General features: G+C 29.9%; 1 protein-coding gene across 1 annotated transcript in view; it reads right to left on the bottom strand.

Annotated features, from left to right (window-relative positions):
• LOC107448858 (LIM domain transcription factor LMO4-B) overlaps positions 1-22,318 on the bottom strand; it is a 28,772-nt gene that overhangs the window by 3,086 nt on the left and 3,368 nt on the right. Inside the window, exon 2 of the mRNA XM_016064212.4 lies at positions 18,789-19,054. Coding sequence (XP_015919698.1) covers positions 18,789-19,000 — 212 coding nt within the window. The 5' untranslated portion in view covers positions 19,001-19,054. The remainder of the gene's footprint in view (positions 1-18,788; positions 19,055-22,318) is intronic.

The following is a 22,318-nucleotide window of genomic DNA, read 5'->3' as shown; positions in this document are numbered from 1 at the left end:
GGTAAGGTATGGTAAAAAGTACCGGTAATCAAAGTGAAGTTTCTTTTTATCGTCAAATCTATATCTACCGGAACAAGTTGCGGAACAAAACCGTAATTTAAGTAGTAATAATTACAGTAAAATCACTGAATTACTCAAATTAAATAAATATTACTGTAACAATTACGGTATATTTTACGGTAAAAATAGATTTTACGTTAAAATTAATTTCACGGAGGACCCAAAGTACTGGTACTTTATATCGGAATTTGATTCTGATTTGTTTTCAAGGAGGAGATATAATCGAAGATTTGATCTAATCCCTAACCCAGACGATAAATTCACGCAATATGTTAACTCTTTGGGGGTGATTAACTTAAAAGTTAATAATTTGATCAAATCCCTTAACTGTTTTAGTGAAAAGGTGAAATAAATAAGTCAGGACTCGCACAGCTTTATGTTTCCCTGTTTTTAACCTCATCACTCCCCTCCGATTAATTAAAATATTAGTGTTTGGAATGCTAATATTGATAATAATTACAGTATATTATTTTTAATAATTAGATCAATCAAGTGAAGTGAATGCCATTGCCCGGTATTCGCTACATTGATGTTCTTTAAAGGTTAAATGCCCCTGCCCGGTATACATTTATGCTAACTTTAACTGAGTTGCTTTTTATTAATAATAAAAGGCGATTGTTAATATTAACAGTTTACTAATTACATTGACAGTAAAATCTAAACAATATTATTTAATCTTTTAACTAAAACAGTTAATGGATTTGATTAAATCACTTACTCTAGTTAGGGATATCACCTAAAAGAGTTGTTATTTTTACATCATCTCATCATTTAGCTTAACGATTTGATCATCTAGCTTAAAGATTTAATCAAATCTCTGCATTTATCATCACCCTGCGACATATACAACTTAGGAGTAAAAAACTAATATTTAAATGATTATACTAAGAAAAATGTTATCAAAATTTATCAAATTACTATTTATGAAGGTGGAACCGAAAGCAGGAGAATTGAGGAGAGTTAAAAGGCAATTATTAGAAATCGCTTCCTCCTGCAATCAGACTGGTTTTGATATTTTTTTATTAATTTTTTTTTCACTAAATCTTTGACTCAATTAGATAGCGCGTTATATGGCCTAATATGAATAATTCTGTATTTCCTTCCTTTATTTCTTATCAGGATGGAAAAAAAATTCAATAAGAGTGGTCATTTAAAAATTCCTTAAACTTGGTTTTCTGTTGCTCTATTTGATCTCAAACTGTTAGAGAGAGTCAAATGATTTATCCTTGTCACGGTAAAAATGGCAAACTTAAATGAAGTTTTGTCTAGAAACTAATGAAATTATTTTGAAAAACTTTTTTTTTGCTTAGTTCCTCTTATTATTTTGCACATTCTAACTTTATTTTTCAGAAATTTTTGCTAATTTAATTTTGGCAAAACATCCTTGAGACTTAAATTTTAGTTTTGATAGTCAAATTTTCCAAATAAGAAAACGCAGTATTAAATAATTGTAAAACTGTAAAGTATTAAAACCCGTACAAAGTTACCACATATTTAGTTACAGCCCGTTGTATGCTAAGGGGGTCATGTAGGTGAAGACTGCACAATTTTGTGCCCAACGACGTGATTGTGACCATCTGGTTTATCATTGCTTACAATGTACTTTCCAGACTAGCTGGTATCTCAGTGATCTGATACTATCATTTCAAGCTACTACTGGTACCCTTCACGATGATAGTTTCGTGCTCTTAATTTTAAAACTCTGGATAAAAAAAAATATTCAGCGGTAACCACACAAAAAAGTTAGCTATTTAAACACAGGCAATGTTAGAGTTATTTTTTTAACAAGGATTTTTTTTTAAAATACAGGCATTAAAGAAGATAAATGTTACTATTTGATATAGCTCGCAAATTTTACTCATTTTAAAATCATTATTGTATCAATATTATGCCACGGTAGAAGCATTAGTATTATGCTGAATGACACTTTATAAAATCTGTAGAGAATTGGAGATAGTTTTCAATTATGCAACATATTGTAGACTTTAAGAGAATTATGATTTAGTAGTGAAATATAATTATACAAGAGCTATGAACATATTGTATTCATACTATAATTCAAAGATAAGTGGATGAATGATGTATGCAATACTTTAAAAAGAGCTTTATTGAGAGAGAATTATTGATTTAGATACAGCGATTACGCTGTATCTAAATCAATAGCTCCATTTAAAACTATAAAAATTATTTTTCAGAGTTAGATATCTAACACAACATATTTTAATTCCTAAACCATTGCTCTCTTTTTTCTCTTTTAATAATTTTTCTTGTGTCAATTTTATTTTGAACAAGAGTTTTTATTTTGTAGTTGCTACAGTCTCCTCTCAGAAAAATCTGTTCAACGCTGAATCATAATGCCAGCATATTGAACCATAAAGTTGTGAAAATTTGTTGCAACCATAAAAAGATTTCTTTCAAGTTTCTTTTAAGTCTCAAAAGATTTCTTTCAAGTTTAGTAAGTATCGTTTCAACTATATCGTTTTAATATCGTTTACCATAGTATCGTTTTATTTCTATCAAGGTGGTATAACATGCATGATAATAGGGTTCAATTATCACCATTATTAAAATTGGCATTAATTAGATCCATATTATTGTTTAACATTTTCCAAAAATTCTAACACTGTAATTAAAAGCGTTATTATTACTCTTCTTTTTTCAGCTCTTAAAACAATTAATTTTTACACTTCATCCCAGCTGAAATCAAATTAGATAATTCAATTTATTCCAACTGTGATCAATTCAATCAAAATAGATAATTCAATTTATTTCAACTATCATCATTTCAATCAAATTAGATAATTCAATTCATTCCAACTAAAACCAATTAAATCAAAGCAGATAATTGAAATTCTACTTTAGTTCCTTAACTATTGCATTTTTTAAAATTTATTTTAGAACTCAATTATTCTGCTGGAATCAAGAAAGCTTGCGATTCGGAAAAATAATATTAAATACTTGAAAAATATAGTTTGAAAGATAAATTTCTTTTCAAATTTTCAATTACATTCGTACATTCCATTGTCCAGTTTAATATCGAGTAAGAAAAATTCCTTTAACTTTTTGTTCAGTCAACGAACCTATATGTTCCACGTACGATACAATTCCTTTATGTAATTTTCTAAAACTTAATAAAAAGAAAATTAAAGCGATATATCCCATTTTGTTGCTTTTTTGACAAGCCCCTTTTATTTTGATATTTTTGTCTCCATTCATAACTTATCATATCTCTGAGGCAATTTTCGTCGTCTGCAATATATATGATAATGGACCTAAAATCATACAGCGAAATTCTTGCAGCTGTATATAAGTCCTAATACGGAACCTGTTCTAATAATGTTGCGTAGTTTTTATTGGTTATTTGTTCTTTATTTTTAATGTCTTTACCGCACAATCCCACCTTCCTCTATAATTGCTTTTATGATAAGTTTTCTCTTAAAAAAAAGGAAGCTCGAGGAATTTTTATTAAAAGAAAAGAGCTCCAAGGTTCGCTTGGATTTATTAAAGTATACTGAATAAAAAGGAATTGATATTGTTATAAGAAATCAAAGTATATTGGCTTACACTAAAAAGTTATGAGTCATAAAAGTAGGGTTTGATCAAATTTTCCCATAATTCCAATTTTAAAGAAAATCAAATTTTATCATTCATTATTTTAGGACTATTTGTTAAAAATTATGAAAATTAATAAATATTTTTAAGGTTTATAGATTAGATTTTACTTGTTGTTGCACAGATATTACTGGGTTCCTCTAGTATAGTTAAATAGAATATTCTAAATATTCGTTTAAGAAGTTTCAACATTTCACTAGCGTGCAAAAGTTCTTGATCAACGAGTTAACCTTTCCATGCGTTTTTTTCTTTTCTTTGTAGAGATAATTTCCGTTTCATTTAGTCAATGGGCAAAATTTTAGGAAGTGATAGTTCACACCCAAGCAAACAATTTTTATCAAAGAATGCATGGTCGAAAACAAAATGCAAAGGTGCTGGCGCATTTGGAAAGTTGTTTGATGCAAACGTGAAAGCTCCATTCCTGTTGCGAGCTACTGCGCTGCGTTACTTGTCGCCAAGTTTTCGGCCACTGCAGGGAAAGCTCGTGACATGCCTAGTGTGTTTCAGAATGTTCGCCATGTCTTTTCTTTGCCGTTGTACTGCGTGCATAGCCGCTGCCGGCCACTGTTTTGAACACTTATGGTAATCACATGCCATTAAATTTGCTTTTATTACTTAACTTCATCGCTCTTTGAGTGTTTTTGCCTCATATAAGAACATAACATAAACTTCGACGCCCTCTAGCGGTTTTGCGTTTGGTTTTCGACCATGCATTCTTTGATAAAAATCGTTTGCTTGGGTGTGTACTATCACTTCCTAAAATTTTGCCCATCTTTTTAGAATCACCCTGTATATTACACTTGATTTAAGAATTTTTAATTTTCTTGCAATTTAATGGAATATGTAATCTTCTTTGGATTAAATTTAAATCTTTGCACTCAGTTCAGTTGAATATTTCTTTTTTTAATATAATTCGAGTCTTGTAAGAACTAATTCTTCGAAAATAAATGTCAATATTAAATTAAATTTAAGATCACGATTTCCGTCAATAAATATGCAAAACTTATGCTTATTTGTTAAAATTGTATCTTTTAAATTGTATTTTCATACAATTCTTAGATATAAGAAAATCGCTTCACGAAAAACAAACATCCGACAATATACAAAATACGACAAAACAAATACCTGATATGAAATTGCATTTTAAGTGACTTTCAAAGAACTAACTTTGCTGCTTTCAAGTTGATAAGAATATTAAAAATGGTTAGGAATAAAATTATACATTATTTATTACATTTCCAATCATCTATAATATTGAGTTTGACCAAAGACCTTTGCACGCTAGTGTATGTCTCAGAATTTTTTTCAGAGTGTTTAATTTAAAATATATTTTTGGAATTGTTGAAAGTAATGTAAAGTAATAGTATGCACATTTGGTGTCGCAAAATAAATTAATAGCTAGGAAAAGACAAAAAATAATGTCTAATTCTAACGAATAACAACTCAGGAAGATAGGACTAAAATAGGGTTTCCACGGATTTGAAATTTTTTTAAAGTGGTAGCGAAAATGATATATATGTAGATGTTTTAAGCATTAAATATTTAATTTAAAGGGAATATATATGGGTGGAAAAATAACTCTTGTATGGGTGGAATAATTTCAAATTTCACGAATGAAAGTTAAATTTAAGCATTTTTCAGTAGTCTTGAAGAATCTTAGCTACCACTCGTTTATTTTTCCAGGCAGTGGGAACCTTGTAAAAACACTAAAACCTGTTTGATTGTCGGTGGGAAGGGAAAGAAGTTAAAAGGGAATTATTTGAAGTACTTCTAAGCTTTATCAGGCAATCAAACAGTTTTTGACATTTTTTCTATTAATCTTTGAATAATATTTTTGTTTCTTTCTCGCTTAAATATTAACTTGAAAACACTGATTTGCTAATTTTTTTGCAGCATTTTTGGTTTTAGATTCTGAAAGTGAATATTGAGATATTAGAGGTGAGGATTGTTAAGCATTCTGTACAGCTATTGTATAAGTGATATTTAACAGTTCGAAGTATATAAGTTACTAAAAACTATGACAGAAGATTTCTAATTAGCTAATAATAAGTAACAATTATTGTTTAATTAAACACCATGTTAAGAATACTGTGAAGCGAAATCATTTTTTAATTTCTTACCTTATTATTTACTGTATATTATCAGGCATATTGAGTACTGTAATATATCAAGTACTTACAGCGGATAAAATATTTAAGGGATAGAGTTGCATAGCATATATCGCTAACAGATAAAATACTATGGTTTTTTCATACTTTATTAATCGATTCTTTTTGTTATTTGAATGAATTTTTCTCATTCAAAAATGAAAGTATTTAATAAACTGTTTTCGAACAATTAGGTTTTGAGGAAAAATGAACAGCGGAGTATTGAAATCGAGGGTAAAAACTCTTATACAACAACCTAATTATTGTGTATAGACAATAAAAATTAAAACGCTATAAAATAATTTAAATTTAGCTAAGCGAAACAGATTAATTGAGATGGGGTCCGTAACTGAGATGAAAGAAATAACCTTTTCTAGTTAAAGTTTTTGTTCCTAAAATTAATTATAGATGAATATTGACTTTGGAGAATATGAAATTTTTTTGCAAGTAGGCAAATTTTAAAATGTTTTGAAAAATTAAAAATGAAAAAAGTGGAGCACTGAATCTAGCTTTTTTCTATTTTATGTATCAGATTTTAAATTTTTTTCTTCTACTTTCTAAATTATTGTACATTAATGCATTTTGTTGTGTGCGTGTATGTTAACAAATGGATGAGTTTCAACTTTTTGCGAATGGATTTTTAAATTTTTTGAAAAAAAAAATTAAGAATAAAAAAAGAAAGTCAGTTCATCTCACTTTTCCCATTTCTTCTCATCCTTTACACTTAAATTAAGTTTCAGTATAGTATTTTGCTTGAAATAGAAATTTGAAAAATCTTAGCATTTGAAAATGTTTAAGTTTCAAATTAACTGAGTCTGTCATATACTTTCAGCTTCATAAATCAAAAATAGAATTAGAATTTTTTTTTCTCTGGAAAACTAAAATATTATGAAATTATAGGCTAAAATTCATTAGTACTTTACATGAGTTTGAATCCAAAAACTACCTAAAACATTTTTTTCCCAACCAAATCATTTTAGCTAACACAAAATGAAGCAGGAATCGGAAAAATCTCATATAAAAGGGTAGTAATAGATTTTTCCTTATTTTAGAGAGGCACGAGCACTCAGAAAATAATAAAACGATGATGAAAAAACGAAGAAAAAAAACTGACGTCGCTTCTTTTCTCTTTTGTATTCGGAAACTCGTAATAACGTTCTTTATTGAATATACCGGCTGCAATTTCATCGAACAAAAGTGATTTCCCATCGAACATCGTGCGCATCTTTTAAAAGGAAAGTAATTTATTTTTACGTTTTTCTTTTTATTTTATTCCGCTGCGGCGATTTGATTTTTAAAAGGCTGATGGGCGCAGAAGGAAAAAGTTTCTAATAACGCCGGAGACTTTTAAACATTCGCCAAACGACTTTTTAAAAGCGACCGCTTTTCGTTAGAAGCAAATATTTCTTACCGCCACTGTGGCAACAGCAGCGACGGTAGATTAACACGCGTGCCGGGACTTGTAAATTAATATTTGGCACTTGCTAACAGTCGGCGGGGGTTTTCCAATTTCCCCTTCTAATTACGACACCTCGCCAAGCTTTCAGCCCCTATGAGCCGGATTTTATTTGCTTTCAATTTGTTGCAAACGCGTCCCCAAACGATATATATTTTTTTATTCTATGCTCTTTTCTTTATTATTATTTTCGGATTTTCCTAACCGTAACGGTACTCGGAGTGAGGGAGTAGAAGGCACACGGTTGGGGGGTACTTTTAATCATCTCTGTCGACGAGATTGGTTCGGGACGATGTTTAATTTGAAGCCGGCCAGATGATTGAAAGCTGCTTTCCTACGAGTGGAACCTTCTATTGTGAGGGACGCAATAAGCGCTTGGCGCGTAATTTCGCTCCTCTATTGAACTTTCGATCAGCTTCGTCCTCTCCCGCCACCGCCAAGTATCTTTCGTTGTCAAATTGCTAGCAATTTTTTTTCCTTCTATATTTCTTTCAACTTTCTTTCGGAACTTTTTTGGTAGTAAAAGGTGTAATGCGATTAGCTTAAATGAAAAGTAGCACGACTGGTTGTTTAAAAGCGAACGAACTTCAAGTTTATTATAATTTTCTTTGGATGCTGGTTATATGGAGTATAGTTCTTCATATTTTAGAAAATATTTATGCTGCTAAGAAAGAAAAGAGACGGTTCCTATTAAAAATTCCATGTTTTTTTTCTTCAAAATTTAGCACTTCAAGTTTATCGTTTAAATTAGTGTAAATCATTGAAAAGATGCTTTAAAACTATTTGTTTATTATTTGTCTAATTTTAATAAAAAATATTAGTTTAAAATTAACTATTAATTTTTATTTATATTATACATATAAAGGAAAAATTAAGGAATGTTAGTAAATATGTTAAGTATGTACTGTAATTTATGAGCACTGATGGCTCTATCCCATTGAGCATGGCACTATCCCATTGAGCTCCACCATTTACTGCAGTTTCAATTTGGTGGTGGACTTTAAAGAAAACGGGGAGCAAATTTCATTTTTTTTTTATCCCCTAAAGGATATTTGAAATTCTAAGAGTTTTTAACAGATAGGCAAAGTAGAATGAACGGTAACAATTACTTTTATGTGTTGAAAATTTTGAATAAACCTATGTAAACATTAAGTTAGTTATCTGGGGGAACAGTTAAATTGTCTTTCCAGCTGCGTGCTTGCTAGGAGCAAGCGTCATAATTTATCAAACTTTTAAAGTAGCGATTTTATTTCTTATACTCATAAAAAGTAAATTTTTATAAATGATTTATTTTGACTATTACAAGGATTTTAATTAACATTCGTTAAAATTAAATTTTTAGTTAAATATGATTAGCTATAACAATAATTGTTAAATTTGTAAGTAATTAGTGCTTGTATTAGTTACTAACTTATGTTGATTCAACTCTTTCTAATTAAGTATTATGGCGTTCAACTTTAAATTTTTTTATTGCTGCGCAAAAGCTATGAATTTAAAAACTTGAAATTACGAAGACGTGTAGAAAAATGCATAAGGAGTATGATGGAATAAAAAAAATAGCATTCAACACTTAGTTCGAGGATAATTAGTTGTTGAACTTGTCGTAAAAATATAATGCCGGCCACTCTGCAGGCAGAGAAAATGCAATTAGAGGGTTGAAATATGACCTGCTGAAATATGAATGGACCTCTTCTGAAGTTAGCATTCAAAAATAGTTACTGTTCTAGCCCTATGGATTAAGAATATTTGCCTAAATGGTAATAAGTGAAGATAAATAATAGTAGCCTAAATAGTACCTTCTGATAAAAAAAGTAACCCATAAGGCAGGAATATAGAGATAATATACACCGAAGAGCCATTACATTATGACTACCCTGCTAATAACATGTAAGACCACCTTTAGCCCTCAAAACTGCTAGCACTCGCCGTGGCATTGATTCCACAAGGTGCTGATAGGTAGTCTGAGGTATCTGGTACCAAGCGCTCACCAACTGGTCCTGCAATTCCCCCACATTGTGAAGGGGTAGCGTGGCAGCACGAATTTGGTTTTCCAAATAGGACCACAAATGCTCTATTGGATTAAGATCAGGTGAATTTGGGGGCCAATATATGACTTGAAAGTCACTGGAATGTTTCTCGACGATTCGACCCTTATGACATGGTGCATTATCCTGTTGGTAAACACCATCCCCCGGCGGAAAAACTTTTGCCATGAATGGGTGAACCTGGTTTGTAACTATGTTCAAGTAGCTTGCAGACGTCAGGGATTGTTCTATGAGGATTATGGGTATTTTTTTAAAAACTGTGATCTCCTTGATACGATGTTATTGAAACACGTAAGTTTTGAATTTTATCACTTTTTACTCCTTCAATTTTTGATGATTATTGCATCGTAAACCCATATCATTTTCTGATATTTTTTGTAATCTTCACAAGAATTTTCAAGGTCTAAAATTTCGCATTTGAGTAATCAACTTTTTCGCATCCTCAATGCACTGATTACATTGTAAATTTGCATCATTTTCTGATATTATGGCAGTTATTTTTTCTTTAAATTTTTTCGGTTATTTTTACGTGTTTTTACCATTCCCAATATTTTTATATGTAGTAGCAATTATTAGAGTTTTTGAGTTTGAGTGATAGCATTTTGCTATGCTTAAGAAGCAATGATTTCATTGTAAATCCCTGCCATTTTCCGATAATTTTTTTAGTGTGGCCAATTCCATGTGATTTTTCTAATTCTGATATTTTGCACATGATATTATATTGCTTAAATTTCTAATTAGAGTAACTATTTTCCGACTCCGTTGATTCGCAACGATTCTGTTATAAATGTACGCTGTTTACCGATAATTGTTTGGTCGTTTTTTATGGTTCAGTTAAATTCCTAAATTCCTATATGATATTATTACATTTGAATAACAAATTTCAGTAACCATTTTTTGATACGCTTACTTCACAAATATTTTATCGTAAATCCACATCGTGTTTTAAATTTCTCGTTTCCTCATGCAATATTCATACTTAGTTCTAACATGAGTTTCTCTTGATTATCCGGGGGAATATTTAAAAAAAAAAGTGTTCTGCTACACAATGTATCGATCAAAAATAAAGAGAATAATATCAATGGACAAAATACCAATGAATCTAAAAAAACATGACAAATCAAGTCATATGAATCAATTTCAATACAAAATCATAAGCTTTCCAGCAAACTACATTGTTGCATTATACAATACTATAATATTCTGACACGCATAGTAATATAGTAATAAACCAAAAAATCCAACTCTTGAATTTAAAATCTGGTCAACTTTTAAAAGAATTTTGAACATAAAACTGCAACTATTAATCATCTTGGAGAAAATAAAAATTTTCATCTATAGATAAAAAAAAATGAAACAAAATTCTCAATAAAAAAATATTGCACTTAAAAAATATTCAAACTTTACAGCAAATAAAAGTTTCAGTTATGGAAATTTTAAAATTGCAGCAATTTTTTTCTCTATTCTTTCTCCTTTTTGTCAAATTTTGTTTTGCTGCGAAAGAATTATAAGGCTTAAAAATTTGAAATTACGAAGATGTGTAGATAGTTGTTCAAGTAGTGCGATAGAATAGAAAAAAAAACGATTTAATTTTTAGTGAGAGAACTATAAACTGTTAAACTTGAAGTAGAAAAAATACCATGTAGGCAGACCTCTTGCTGAATCATGCTGAAAGGTCATTTTCATTTATTAACTCAACGCGAGTTTTTTTTCGGAATTCTAATTTACATTTTTCCATATATTTAGGGCACTTTGTAGAATATTATGTATTAAATCACCTCTAGAAAACGGAAATATATTCGTAAGTCGAATTTATATAGAATTATAAATTCACAAATTGTGTACCAAAATCTATTTACCATCGATTTTCTGAATTAATTGAGGTCTATTTGATTTATTGATATTTATTGAACAGTAGAAAAAGCCTTATTAATTTGAAAACTATTGGATTTTTGCAAACTAAGAGGTAAAACAGAGAATATATATTTTTAAACCTTTGCTTACGGCTGGTATAATAAGTGCGACCAGAATGGCTTCATCATGCAAAGCGCCATAAGCAAAAGGCCAAACATTGTAAGTAATTAGAGTTTCGAAATTAAACAAAAAAATGTATATCTTCTCTGGATAAGTTCCCTTTTTTTCGGTAGATGTAAAAAGTGGGAGGGATCTAAAAATAATCAATTGTGATGATAAATAGTTTACTAGTAGATATTGCTTAATAGCAATTGTATAAATTTTAATCTATTTAAAACTATTTTTGCTTTTGTATAGGTTTTCCGTCATAGCCTTATAACAAGTTACAAAATTATTATAAGTTTTAAATTGAAAACTTCTGCACCTATTTAAATGAAACTATTTTCCCTAAGAAAGTTGCATATAATAAAACTATATGGTCGCCATTTGCGACAATTAACATTCGCTACAATATGGCGTGTCTGTAAAAGTGTTTCACTGCATATAGCATTCGAAATCAGTTACCATTCGCTATCACATGGTGTGACTGTAAAAGTGTTTCCCTGCATAGAGCACCTAAGTGCAGTGAAGCATCTTGAGGGTGAAAAGAAATCCGTTTCAAAGACAATATTTTCCGCCAATCACTTTCAAAGGCCGTGACGTTTCATTACATGAAACATTTCATTGAGTGAAGCATTTTGAAGATAAAATGAAATCAATTTTAAGGACAATATCCTTCATCATTCGCTATTACATGGTGTGACTGTAAAAGTGTTTCCCTGCATAGAGCATCTAAGTGCAGTGAAGCATCTTGAGGGTAAAATGAAATCCGTTTCAAAGACAATATTTTTCGCCATTCGCTATCGTAAGCCGTGACTGTAAAAAAGCTTCATTGCATGCAACATTTGAATGTAGTTAGTCATTTTGAGGAAAAAATAAAATCCGTTTGAAAGACGATGCCCTTCGCTACCATATGACAAGATTAAAAGTTTTTCACAGCATATAACATTTGGTTGTAGAGAAGCATTTTGAAGCTACAATGAAATCCATTCTATTCTACCTTCATTTCAATGCATGCAATAAAGTAATAGTTTGAATGCTACCAGAAAAAAAACAGGTATGGATCATTTAAGTTTTGAAAATCTTCTTAAATAAAAAGTAATGATTTTTTAAGCATTTCATTGTTATTTACAAATTATTTGTTCAATGTCTATACAGAAATATAGGGCAAAAAGGGCTAGTCATTAGCTTGAGGCTAATAGTTGGAATATTTCTGCTATTTATCACTCAAAATTTCTCAGTAAATTTTAGGAAATTGTCGAAACCTTGCTACATTTTCACATAACGTTTCATGGCAACAGACTTGATTACCAAGTAACGCTTCGTGTTTTTGTTAAATGCCAATTACTTCCATGAACAGTTTTAAGATTTATTTCTTAAAACAAATATAGTAAAAACTTCGTAAAACAGTATAGAAGGAATATTCATTGATTACTGAGAAGCTTATGGTTCAAGTTTAAAGTCATGAAAAACAAATTATTGAGTTTGACAGTTTATTGTAGCGAAAAAAAGTTCTGTTATAAAGATAAATTTTCTAACGATCTTTCCACTTAGAATGTTTCTGCATGTTTTGTAATTTTGATCTATGCCATTTATACAGAAAAATATTAGCTTTAAGGCAAAAACTTATATTTTCCCAAGAGACCAATAATGAAATTCGACTACAATCAACAACTTCGATTATTAAAAAGTAAAATTGTTTGTTGTCTTAAAAGATTGTTTGAGGAAAGAATGATGGGAAAATTTCACGCATTTTGAAATAAGTTGAAGAAAAGAAACGAAAAAATATATCCCAAAAGTCACATATAACTTGTGTTTACTCATGTTTGCTGGAACAGAAAAATTAGTATAGCGATGAAAAACTTCCCCCACAGGATAAAACAGAAAAATAGAAATAACCGTCAGAGGAACCATTTACACCAGAAATTTTTTCTTCTTTTTTGTTAGAAACAGAGGTGAACGTCAAAAACGACACTACAAACACTTAGGAGAATAGGGATTCCAAAAAAAAAGAAAAGAAAAAAAAACATGATCGATTTTGCCAAATGAAAACTGTCGACTCCTTCTCTGGAGACCGATATGGAATATAAATAAAGTGAAAAAAGAAGAGAAAATGTGTAAAAAAGAAACACATTTTACGCATTTTTAGTATATTTTCACCCAAAGTATAATTCCCCCCTCGAGTTTTCTGGTATAACACATGTTGCCACGTCGCAACTTAGCTATAATGGTCGAAAAGTATCAGCTGTTGACTTACTTGCCTCATTAACGGTAACCATGGAGACCATGAAGTCTATGTAGCGGCCTATTTCTATAGCTATCTCTCTTTCAAGAAGAATTGTATAATATATATATATATATATATATATATATATATATATATATATATATATATATATATATATATATATATATATATATATATATATATATATATATATATATATATATATATATATATATATATATATATATATATATATATATATATATATATATATATATATTATTTAAGCTTAAAACTTATATTTCTAATGATAAAATACAGAAAAAACTACATATACACAAAGATTTTTACTCAAAGTCTTTAATGATATTTCTCTAAAATAGTTTGGTATTCATCGGAAAACTTTTAATAAATAGGTTCAATATGAAAAAAATAGTTATTCAACGTGAACATTAAAATGTTAATGCAAAACGTTTGATACAGAAAAAAAAAGTTTAATTTAATATTATAATAAATTTATTTCCAGATCTTGGCTCACAGATAGTATTAAATAGTGGTTAAATTTGTTAGTAATTATTAAAAACGACATTAAACTCAAAAAGATTTTATTATGTTTTATTAAGAATTATTTTATTTGTAATAATTGGTTTGAATGGAAAGTCTTTTCATTTCAAAAGTTTTTTTTTAAATTAACAAACATTAAAGCTTAAAAACTAATGATTTGCACTCTAAATATAACAAAAATAAAGATAAAAAATAGTATAACTAGTTTGCTGTTTCATATAATTTAAACAAATGGGATAAAAAAAACACATCCTTTTCTTGACTGTTTTTAAAAATTAAAACTAAAATACAACTAAATATTTAAAATATGAAGACCACGAGGAAAAGAACAGCCCATAAAAGCTGATTCCGAGAACAAATGATTTTGTGAGTGGAAAGGAAAAGTTATTTTTCCCTAGTACGACCCATTTTCAGTGCGTAATAACTCTCGGGAAGAGTCAATTTTTCACGTTATTGATTTCTTAAAACTAATTAATCCTCAAATGCAATCGTAATTTTTGTAAAAAATGAACACAAACCGTTCTTTAACCTCAGCCTTCATATCTCAAGTCAAAAAGGTCTGAAAACTTTTATCTGGGAAATGCTTTAAGATCTAGTAATAGCCAAATTTGAATCTTGTATTTCACGATTTGTTTTCAGTAAAGAGATTTTAACTATCGAAAGCCATCTAAGTAAATGTTCCATTCATATGATTGTAATTTTGTTTTGGATACTATTTTGAACATTTTGCTTCCACTCTCTAAGTTGAAGTTTTGTTCACTTTATTTATAATGCAAAGTTTTACTTGAATCGTCTATTTCCAAAACTCAGATTATTTAACAAATTGAATGCCATGGGGTCACCGGTGGCCGGCACTGAGTTTGTTCGTAGCGCCACGGGGGTAACCGGTGACCGGCGAAGCTAAGATTATTAGAAACACAGAATTCGAGTAAATTTTTAATTATTTTTATATTATTATCGTTAATAAAATGATTTGAAGAAATTAATGCAATATAGAACACACAAAAATAGTTTTATTTATATACACAGAGATGCCAACTTGCTCCGGACAGCGAATAAATATTTTCAAGTGGTAGTTTATTAATTGTGATTCTTGGTTTAATAAATTCAATTTAGTTAATTTTTATCCACCATTATTTCTAAACAATTCGTAGGCTTATATAATTCACCACTTTTTTCAGATATGTCACGCTAAACCTTTTAAAAAACTAGCAAAATCTGTCTAATATTTGCAAATTTAGTTTGTAGTTATTTACCCTTGTGGCCAGATGGGCAAGCCATGCAATATTAGAGTGGCATTCAACGTGTTACCTTCTAATGCAGGTGAACAACAACTATTATTTTCTGTTTAGTTTTATGCGTTATGTAATAATTATGTTTATAGTAGATGAAAACAATTTCTATTTCTTTTTAATTATTCCTATTTCTATAACTTTACCAACAGTCTGTTTATTAATTTAAAGAGTTTTGGTGAGTTTGAAAGAGTTTTTAGAGAGTTTGGAGCAACAGGAGTCAGGAAGTCATTTTTAATTTTAGACTAACTTTTGAAATATCAGTTTTTTTTTTTTTTTTTTTTTTTTTTTTTTTTTTTTTTTTTTTGCTGTTAAACTTTTGATGATAGAGTCATTCTAGAGCACTATATATTTCGCAAGAAGGGTAAACGCATCTTTTATTTTAGACTCAACGAAATGACGAAGGATAATTTTTAGAAATTCTATATTTTTTTTCTCAAACAGAAAAAGAAAGGAGAATTACACTGTAAATATTTTTGATAGATAATTTAATACCATGCTTTGTCCTTCTTTTACATCTCCAAAGTATGCTTTTATTTTGGTTTAAACTGATAAGATCCAATTTCGAATTTGGATGAAAAATTACCTTAACGCAAACTACGCAAAAATAAAGATTTTTAAAATTTTTTTTGCTATCAAAATTTAAAATTGGACAACGGTATCTACACTTAAACTATAAATTGCCCGTCTTCTTCACCTTCTACACTTTAACTGCTTATAGCTTAATTGCAGGGGTTTAATTTTGTAATAAATGCGTTTGAATTCTTAAATAACATCCTTATATATCTCCCATTTCAATTGAGTGACAACTTTGCATTTTTATATGTTAGAAAGCGTAACGTTGCAGAGTAGGTTAAATACTCAGCATCAATTTATTCGCGTAAATTAAATAAAAGTGATTAAATGTAAATTTATAATTTCCCCTACCATAAACTGTTTGACAGTTGAGTTCAATCTAGAGGAACGAGGACTCTTAAAAATATTTTATTATTAGCTATGCACGTGAACTTGAAATGATAGTGTTCATATGCAATTTTGAATTTCACTCAGAAGACAAGTCAGCACTGTCGTAACGAATTTGCATTTGTAAAAGAATATTTTAATAGAAAAAAGCTCACATTTGCGCTACATGAAGAGGAAAATCACGAAACCGGATCATTGTTATGTCATCTGTCTATGAACTTTAATGATTCGGCTACCATTCTTCGAATTTTGAATCAGTATTGTTGCGATTCAGATACGAAGCAGTGTATGAATCAATTAACTATAACAATAGGATAGAAATCTTAGTTGCATGTTGTGGAAGCAAACCAGAGTGCAATGAATTGGATTTAAACCTTCAAATTCGAAGTAACAAAAAAGATCTATCCCCTAGTTATTACGAAAATATAAAATAATAATGTCCATTTTATCTATATTGTTGGTAGTTTAGAGATCTTTCTACCGTCTGTGGGTTTCGCAGCGTGATTCAACAGGTACATATATTGCATTAAAAAAGAAAACATAAATTACTAAAATAAATTTCCAAAAATGTTATAAGAGATTTAAATCTCATCCTAGACTAACTTTTTGCAGTATCAGTAAAAAATAAAATAAAAAGGGATTGAAAATAAAAACAAAACCTCAGAAATTCACATCATATCAAAATATTATATAGGATGTTGAAAAATAGTCCTGGGGTTGGGATATCTTGGTTGGTGGGCATTTTGCTCGCCCCTAAGAGGTTGTGAGTTCGATCCTCGCCGGTCAAAGACCACCGGTGACTGACGCACGTTAAATCTGTCGGGGTCACAAAGTACTCCAAGCTCCTGTAACAAATCAATACTTCTGGGGGTACTGTGTCTGAAATTGGTCATGCTCTGATTCAGGTCAAATTTACGATCTGCGGATGGATGGTGTGTGAATGTGTCTTCTCTGTGTAGTAAATGGTGACTGATGCACGTGAATTTTGTCGAATCACAAAGTCCTCCATGCTCCCATAACAAATCAATACCTCTGGGGGTACTGATCAAGGAATTTCCTTGTCTTCTGGATTGGTTCAAAATTACAAGGCTACGGAGTTGAATATTAGTAGTCGTAAACCCAAAAATTGGGTCTGCTGTTCAACGACGGATATAAAATGAAATATAAAACAACAATGACAACCCTTAATGTAAATTTCAAAATTCTTGTCGAAAATGATTGAAACAGTTTTACTAATTGGGTGGCAAATCAATATTTTAGTAAAAAAAAGATAAAAAGACTAAACAAATCTTTATAGAAGAAGGTGGCACTGAAAACATCAAAACCAGTTTAATTATCAAATGAAACGAGAAGGGGTTGATTACTAGAAACGCCTCCAAGTTTCTTCAGGCAATGAAACTAGTTTCGATATTTGACGTATCTCTCTTCTCACTTATAATGTGACAGATTTTGATAAAGATTTCGTTTCTTTTTCACATAAATATTAATTTTGGACTCTCACTGTGTAATTGAGGGGTCCAAACTTTGGATCGCTCATCTGACCAAACTATTGGGACCACATTTCTCAGATTGAGTCTACCCCCTTCATTTTTGGGGGCTGAAACCCGAATCCGTTGAAATGGTGACATTAACAGAATAGAGATTAAGTATTAGAATATGCAAGGTTTGTTTTTTTCAGTTATTTTTGTGCAGATTCATAGGAACCAAATTACAGTTTTTACAACCTAGTGAGAACAACACTTGTTTTGAGTATCAACAGATAAAGGCGAAATCCATCAATATTTGTAAGTATGTGCTTACTTGAACGAAGAGCTGCCTCACTGGTAGATTTAGCGATTTATTCCCAAACACAAGACAATCAATATCTCCTTACCTTACGCCATGTTATTTATTTTAATGAGATAATATTAAAAAAAACCTTTTATGAACTACTGACACAAAAGAAACGTGGCAAGAGTTTAAAGAATGCATTTGAGCAGATTTAAAAACCACTGATACTGAGAAACTACAATTTGCATGGAACGATTGATTACTGATTAGGTGTTTGCCGGGTAACATTAAGCATTTTAAGAAATAAATAAAATAAAATTGGTATATTTTTTTTCAATTTCGTGTACCAATTATTATAATACTTGTAATAGCTCCATTAATAAAAATATACTAAAATCTTTGAAAGTTGCAGAACAATTTGATGGATTCATCAGTTTTAAGCTTATAAGTTCATTGTGACGAACTTATAAACGATGAATTTAATTGTCTTTTTTTTTCCTTTTGGACTTTGCTCATTGAGATGAAATTAAACTGGTAAAACAGCCTAAAGGGATTTAACAAGTCAGGTTTCACTGATTTTAAAATCAGGTTATTCCTATTTGCATTCCCGGCATAATTAGATGAAGCTATTTAACTCACCGTAAATAGTCGTCCCGGCAGAGAATAAGTCCAGCTCTTGTAAAACAAGATGTTCCTGCGTCTGCCAGAGGAATGCGACAAACACTGCACTTCAAGCAACTGTTATGCCAATATCTGTCGAGGGCATACAAAAGGTACTTGTCTTTAATAGTCTCACCACAATCCCAGCAGTACTGAGATAGGCTCTTTTTACGAATTTGGTTTTCCATCATCAGCTGATCAAGGCATCAGAACGATTATTACTCAACCGTAATGGTCATAAATACCTGAAATCATTATTGAGATGAAATAGATACAAATTTAACAAGGAGAATAAGGGTTTATTTATAAAATTTATCAGTTATTGTCTACATCAGCGGTTCTCAATATTTCTACTGCTATGGAAGCCTTAATGATCGAGCATCTTTTTACGGAACACCAAGTTAGTAAACAAAATTAGTACGCTGTGAATATACTAAACGAAAAAGTAAAAAAAAACTACCATTTGCTTTGATTATATTTATTGAGAAAAAAGAAATTTATTCAGTCATCGTTTTATATTTCGATGAATAGACTTAAAATTATAGAATTTATGTCAACAAGTTGAATTAGCAAGTCTGGAATGGTATCGTTCTGAATTTGTTTTTGGTGTATGCATAAACTGAAAACGAATAAAGTAAGTTGAATTATAGTTTAGAAAATATTGTTATAAAAGTTGAGAATGGTTACCAGGGAAACATAGTTCTTTATTATTGGATTCGATTATTTTATATTGAATTGGAAAGTTCGATGAGAAACAAAAATTAATTTTTTTTTATAAATACACATTCTATCTTCAATATTATTATTGGAAAAGTATTTAATTCTTTTTTACTAATTCTTTTTTATTGTTATTTTACTTAAATAATTTCCAAAAAAAAATAAAATTAACAAATAAATTATGGTTTGATGTTTGGATACAAATATAATAATCTCACGAAACCCTAGGACTCCATTTGAGAACCACTGGTCTACATTACAATATATATATATATATATATATATATATATATATATATATATATATATATATATATATATATATATATATATATATATATATATATATATATATATATATATATATATATATATATATATATATATATATATATATATATATATATATATATATATATATATATATATATATATATACACAACAAACAAAAAAAACGATTTAAATAATTTTTTCTGTCTCGAAATCCTTTTTACTATCGAAATTAGTACAAACATTTGACTTACTTCTTTTTTTTTTAACGGCAGACAAGGCAATTTTTGTAATTTTTAAGCATATTGCAAGGTTATGCTCAAAGTGCATACTTGCCATTTTAAACATACTATTTCAAACTATTTGATTGATTTTTCGATCTCTGAATTTTATGGCATTTAAGTCCTAGGTACGGTAGCAAAGTTCTTTAGTATTAAGTCGAAGGATGAGTATATTAAAAACTAATTTAACCCTTTCACGCAGCATTTTTATTAAACATAATTTTCATACTTTTTTCCTTACTTGCAAAAATTTAGGTCAAAATATTTTTTCTTTCTTTTTTAATGGCGGACACTTGGGGATCGTCCCATTGGCCACAGGAATGCCAGAACTGCTACTCTTTTCTCGTTACCCAGTGGGCACCTGTGGCGAAGCCACGGTGGTGGAGCAGCATCGCCCACGTCACAGAACCACAACCCCATTTACAGAGCGGGCCACATTCACACAAAGGAGAAAGGACATAGAACACAGAGGGAGAGAGAAAGAAACATCCATGCCCTGAGCGGGATTCGAACCCGCGACAAATGGCTCCGCAGTCAGACACGCTTACCACTCGGCCACCTGGTCGGCATTTAGGTCAAAATAAGAGGAAAATTATTATATTTTGCATTTCAATAAATTATGGTTATGAAATACACACTGTTAGAATTTTCATTCTAAAACTATGGTAAAATAACTGGCAGGAGTCTGTCCATCCAATTAACCGTAAGGTTTACGCTAAAGAACATTTTTTATCTTTACTATTTTGAAAACGTTTACATTTAGTTTGGTTAAAAAAACCATGAGCTACTTTACAGTTTTTTTTTAACCCTTTACAATTAGCATGGTTTCAAAGCGGCAAAAAAAGAAATTTAACTGGACATTGGGGATAGTTTAGAAGTTTTATGGTGCTGTCATCTAAGCGCAAATGAGAATATCGTATTATAACATCCCAAGATCACAAATTGGGGAGTGCAGGACACTATAACCTCTACATGTGTTGAAGGGAACTGAGGATATATTGTGGCGTCAACGCTGGGACTCGAACCCCCATTTTGTTGGTTATAAGATTGACAGATTAGCCCTAGCGGCTATGATATTAGCACAGCTGAAAGGAATTAATTAGCTTCATTAGGTGAACCAAGTTGGCGCGATAAAATTCTGGTTGTTCAACAGTATTACGTGAAAGCAGTTAATAAACGGTTTTTCTCAAGTTGAATACCATTTTATTTATGGTTATTTATCCGCTTTGTATATGTATGGAAAAAATAACATTGCAATAAATTGTTATTTAACCATTTTTTCAGAGAAATTTCTAACAGTGCAGCATGAATTACCGGTGTCTTTTTCTGTGTTAAAGGTACAATCTTCAGAACAGGGCTCACTTCCAAACAATAACTTTTTAAATTTGCTCTTATTTTCAATTATTTAGATCCAAGAGAAACAGTTTTTTACTTAATTTAAAAAATAAATTATAGTTAAATTTTTGAATATGAATGAAAAAATAATTTTCAAGCTACTTTTCTTGGATTTTTTTTAATTTTAGTAGAAATAAATTTCCGATGATCTAACAGATTTTTTTAGGAACTATAAGATTATTTTTAATAAGTAAAAATACCAAAATATATTTTTGCTTGTAATTAGAGTGTCGAAAAAAAAGAACAATGTATTAAATAGACACCAGTGTCCCATCTGCGTCAAAGAGTTAAATTTCAACCAGCAGTAAAACATATTTTGATACCTTTCTCATAAAAGTTCTAACTCGCTCATATATACTTTTTGATTTCATTTTTATCAAGGATTCTCAAAAATATAATAGGAAAAGCTATTATCGTAGAAAACCTTGTATTTAATACCGAATTTGTAAATTATAAATATTGTCAGCCGCAAGCATCAATAAATATTTATTTATTTCATTTAATGTGTAATATAATTGCTGAATTTGATGAGTATATTTTTTGGTAGTCATTTCTCCTCTGGATATTTTATGAAGTAATATTTTCCGGCGAAGAATCATAATGTACAAGATTGCCTAGGAAAGTAATCTGGATGAACTAAATGATGCCATGACGTTTTTACTGATTTGAAAAAAGAAGAAAATTCTTATTACAATACAATATTACTAAAATTTATTTTTCTAAAACACAATTTTTTTTAGAGAATCAATTAGGTATACTCGTGGTAAAACTAACATTTAAGCATTACCAAGGTTACGGCAGTCTGTTTACGTCATTTTCTAATGAGTTTGCTCAATAATGATTTT

Source organism: Parasteatoda tepidariorum, chromosome 8, assembly GCF_982258835.1.
Source record: "Parasteatoda tepidariorum strain Cologne lab strain chromosome 8, Ptep-v5.0, whole genome shotgun sequence".
NCBI classification, from domain to species: Eukaryota; Metazoa; Arthropoda; class Arachnida; order Araneae; family Theridiidae; genus Parasteatoda; species Parasteatoda tepidariorum.
Note: the sequence above shows the minus strand (reverse complement) of the source record. Positions and strands in the feature narration are given on the sequence as shown.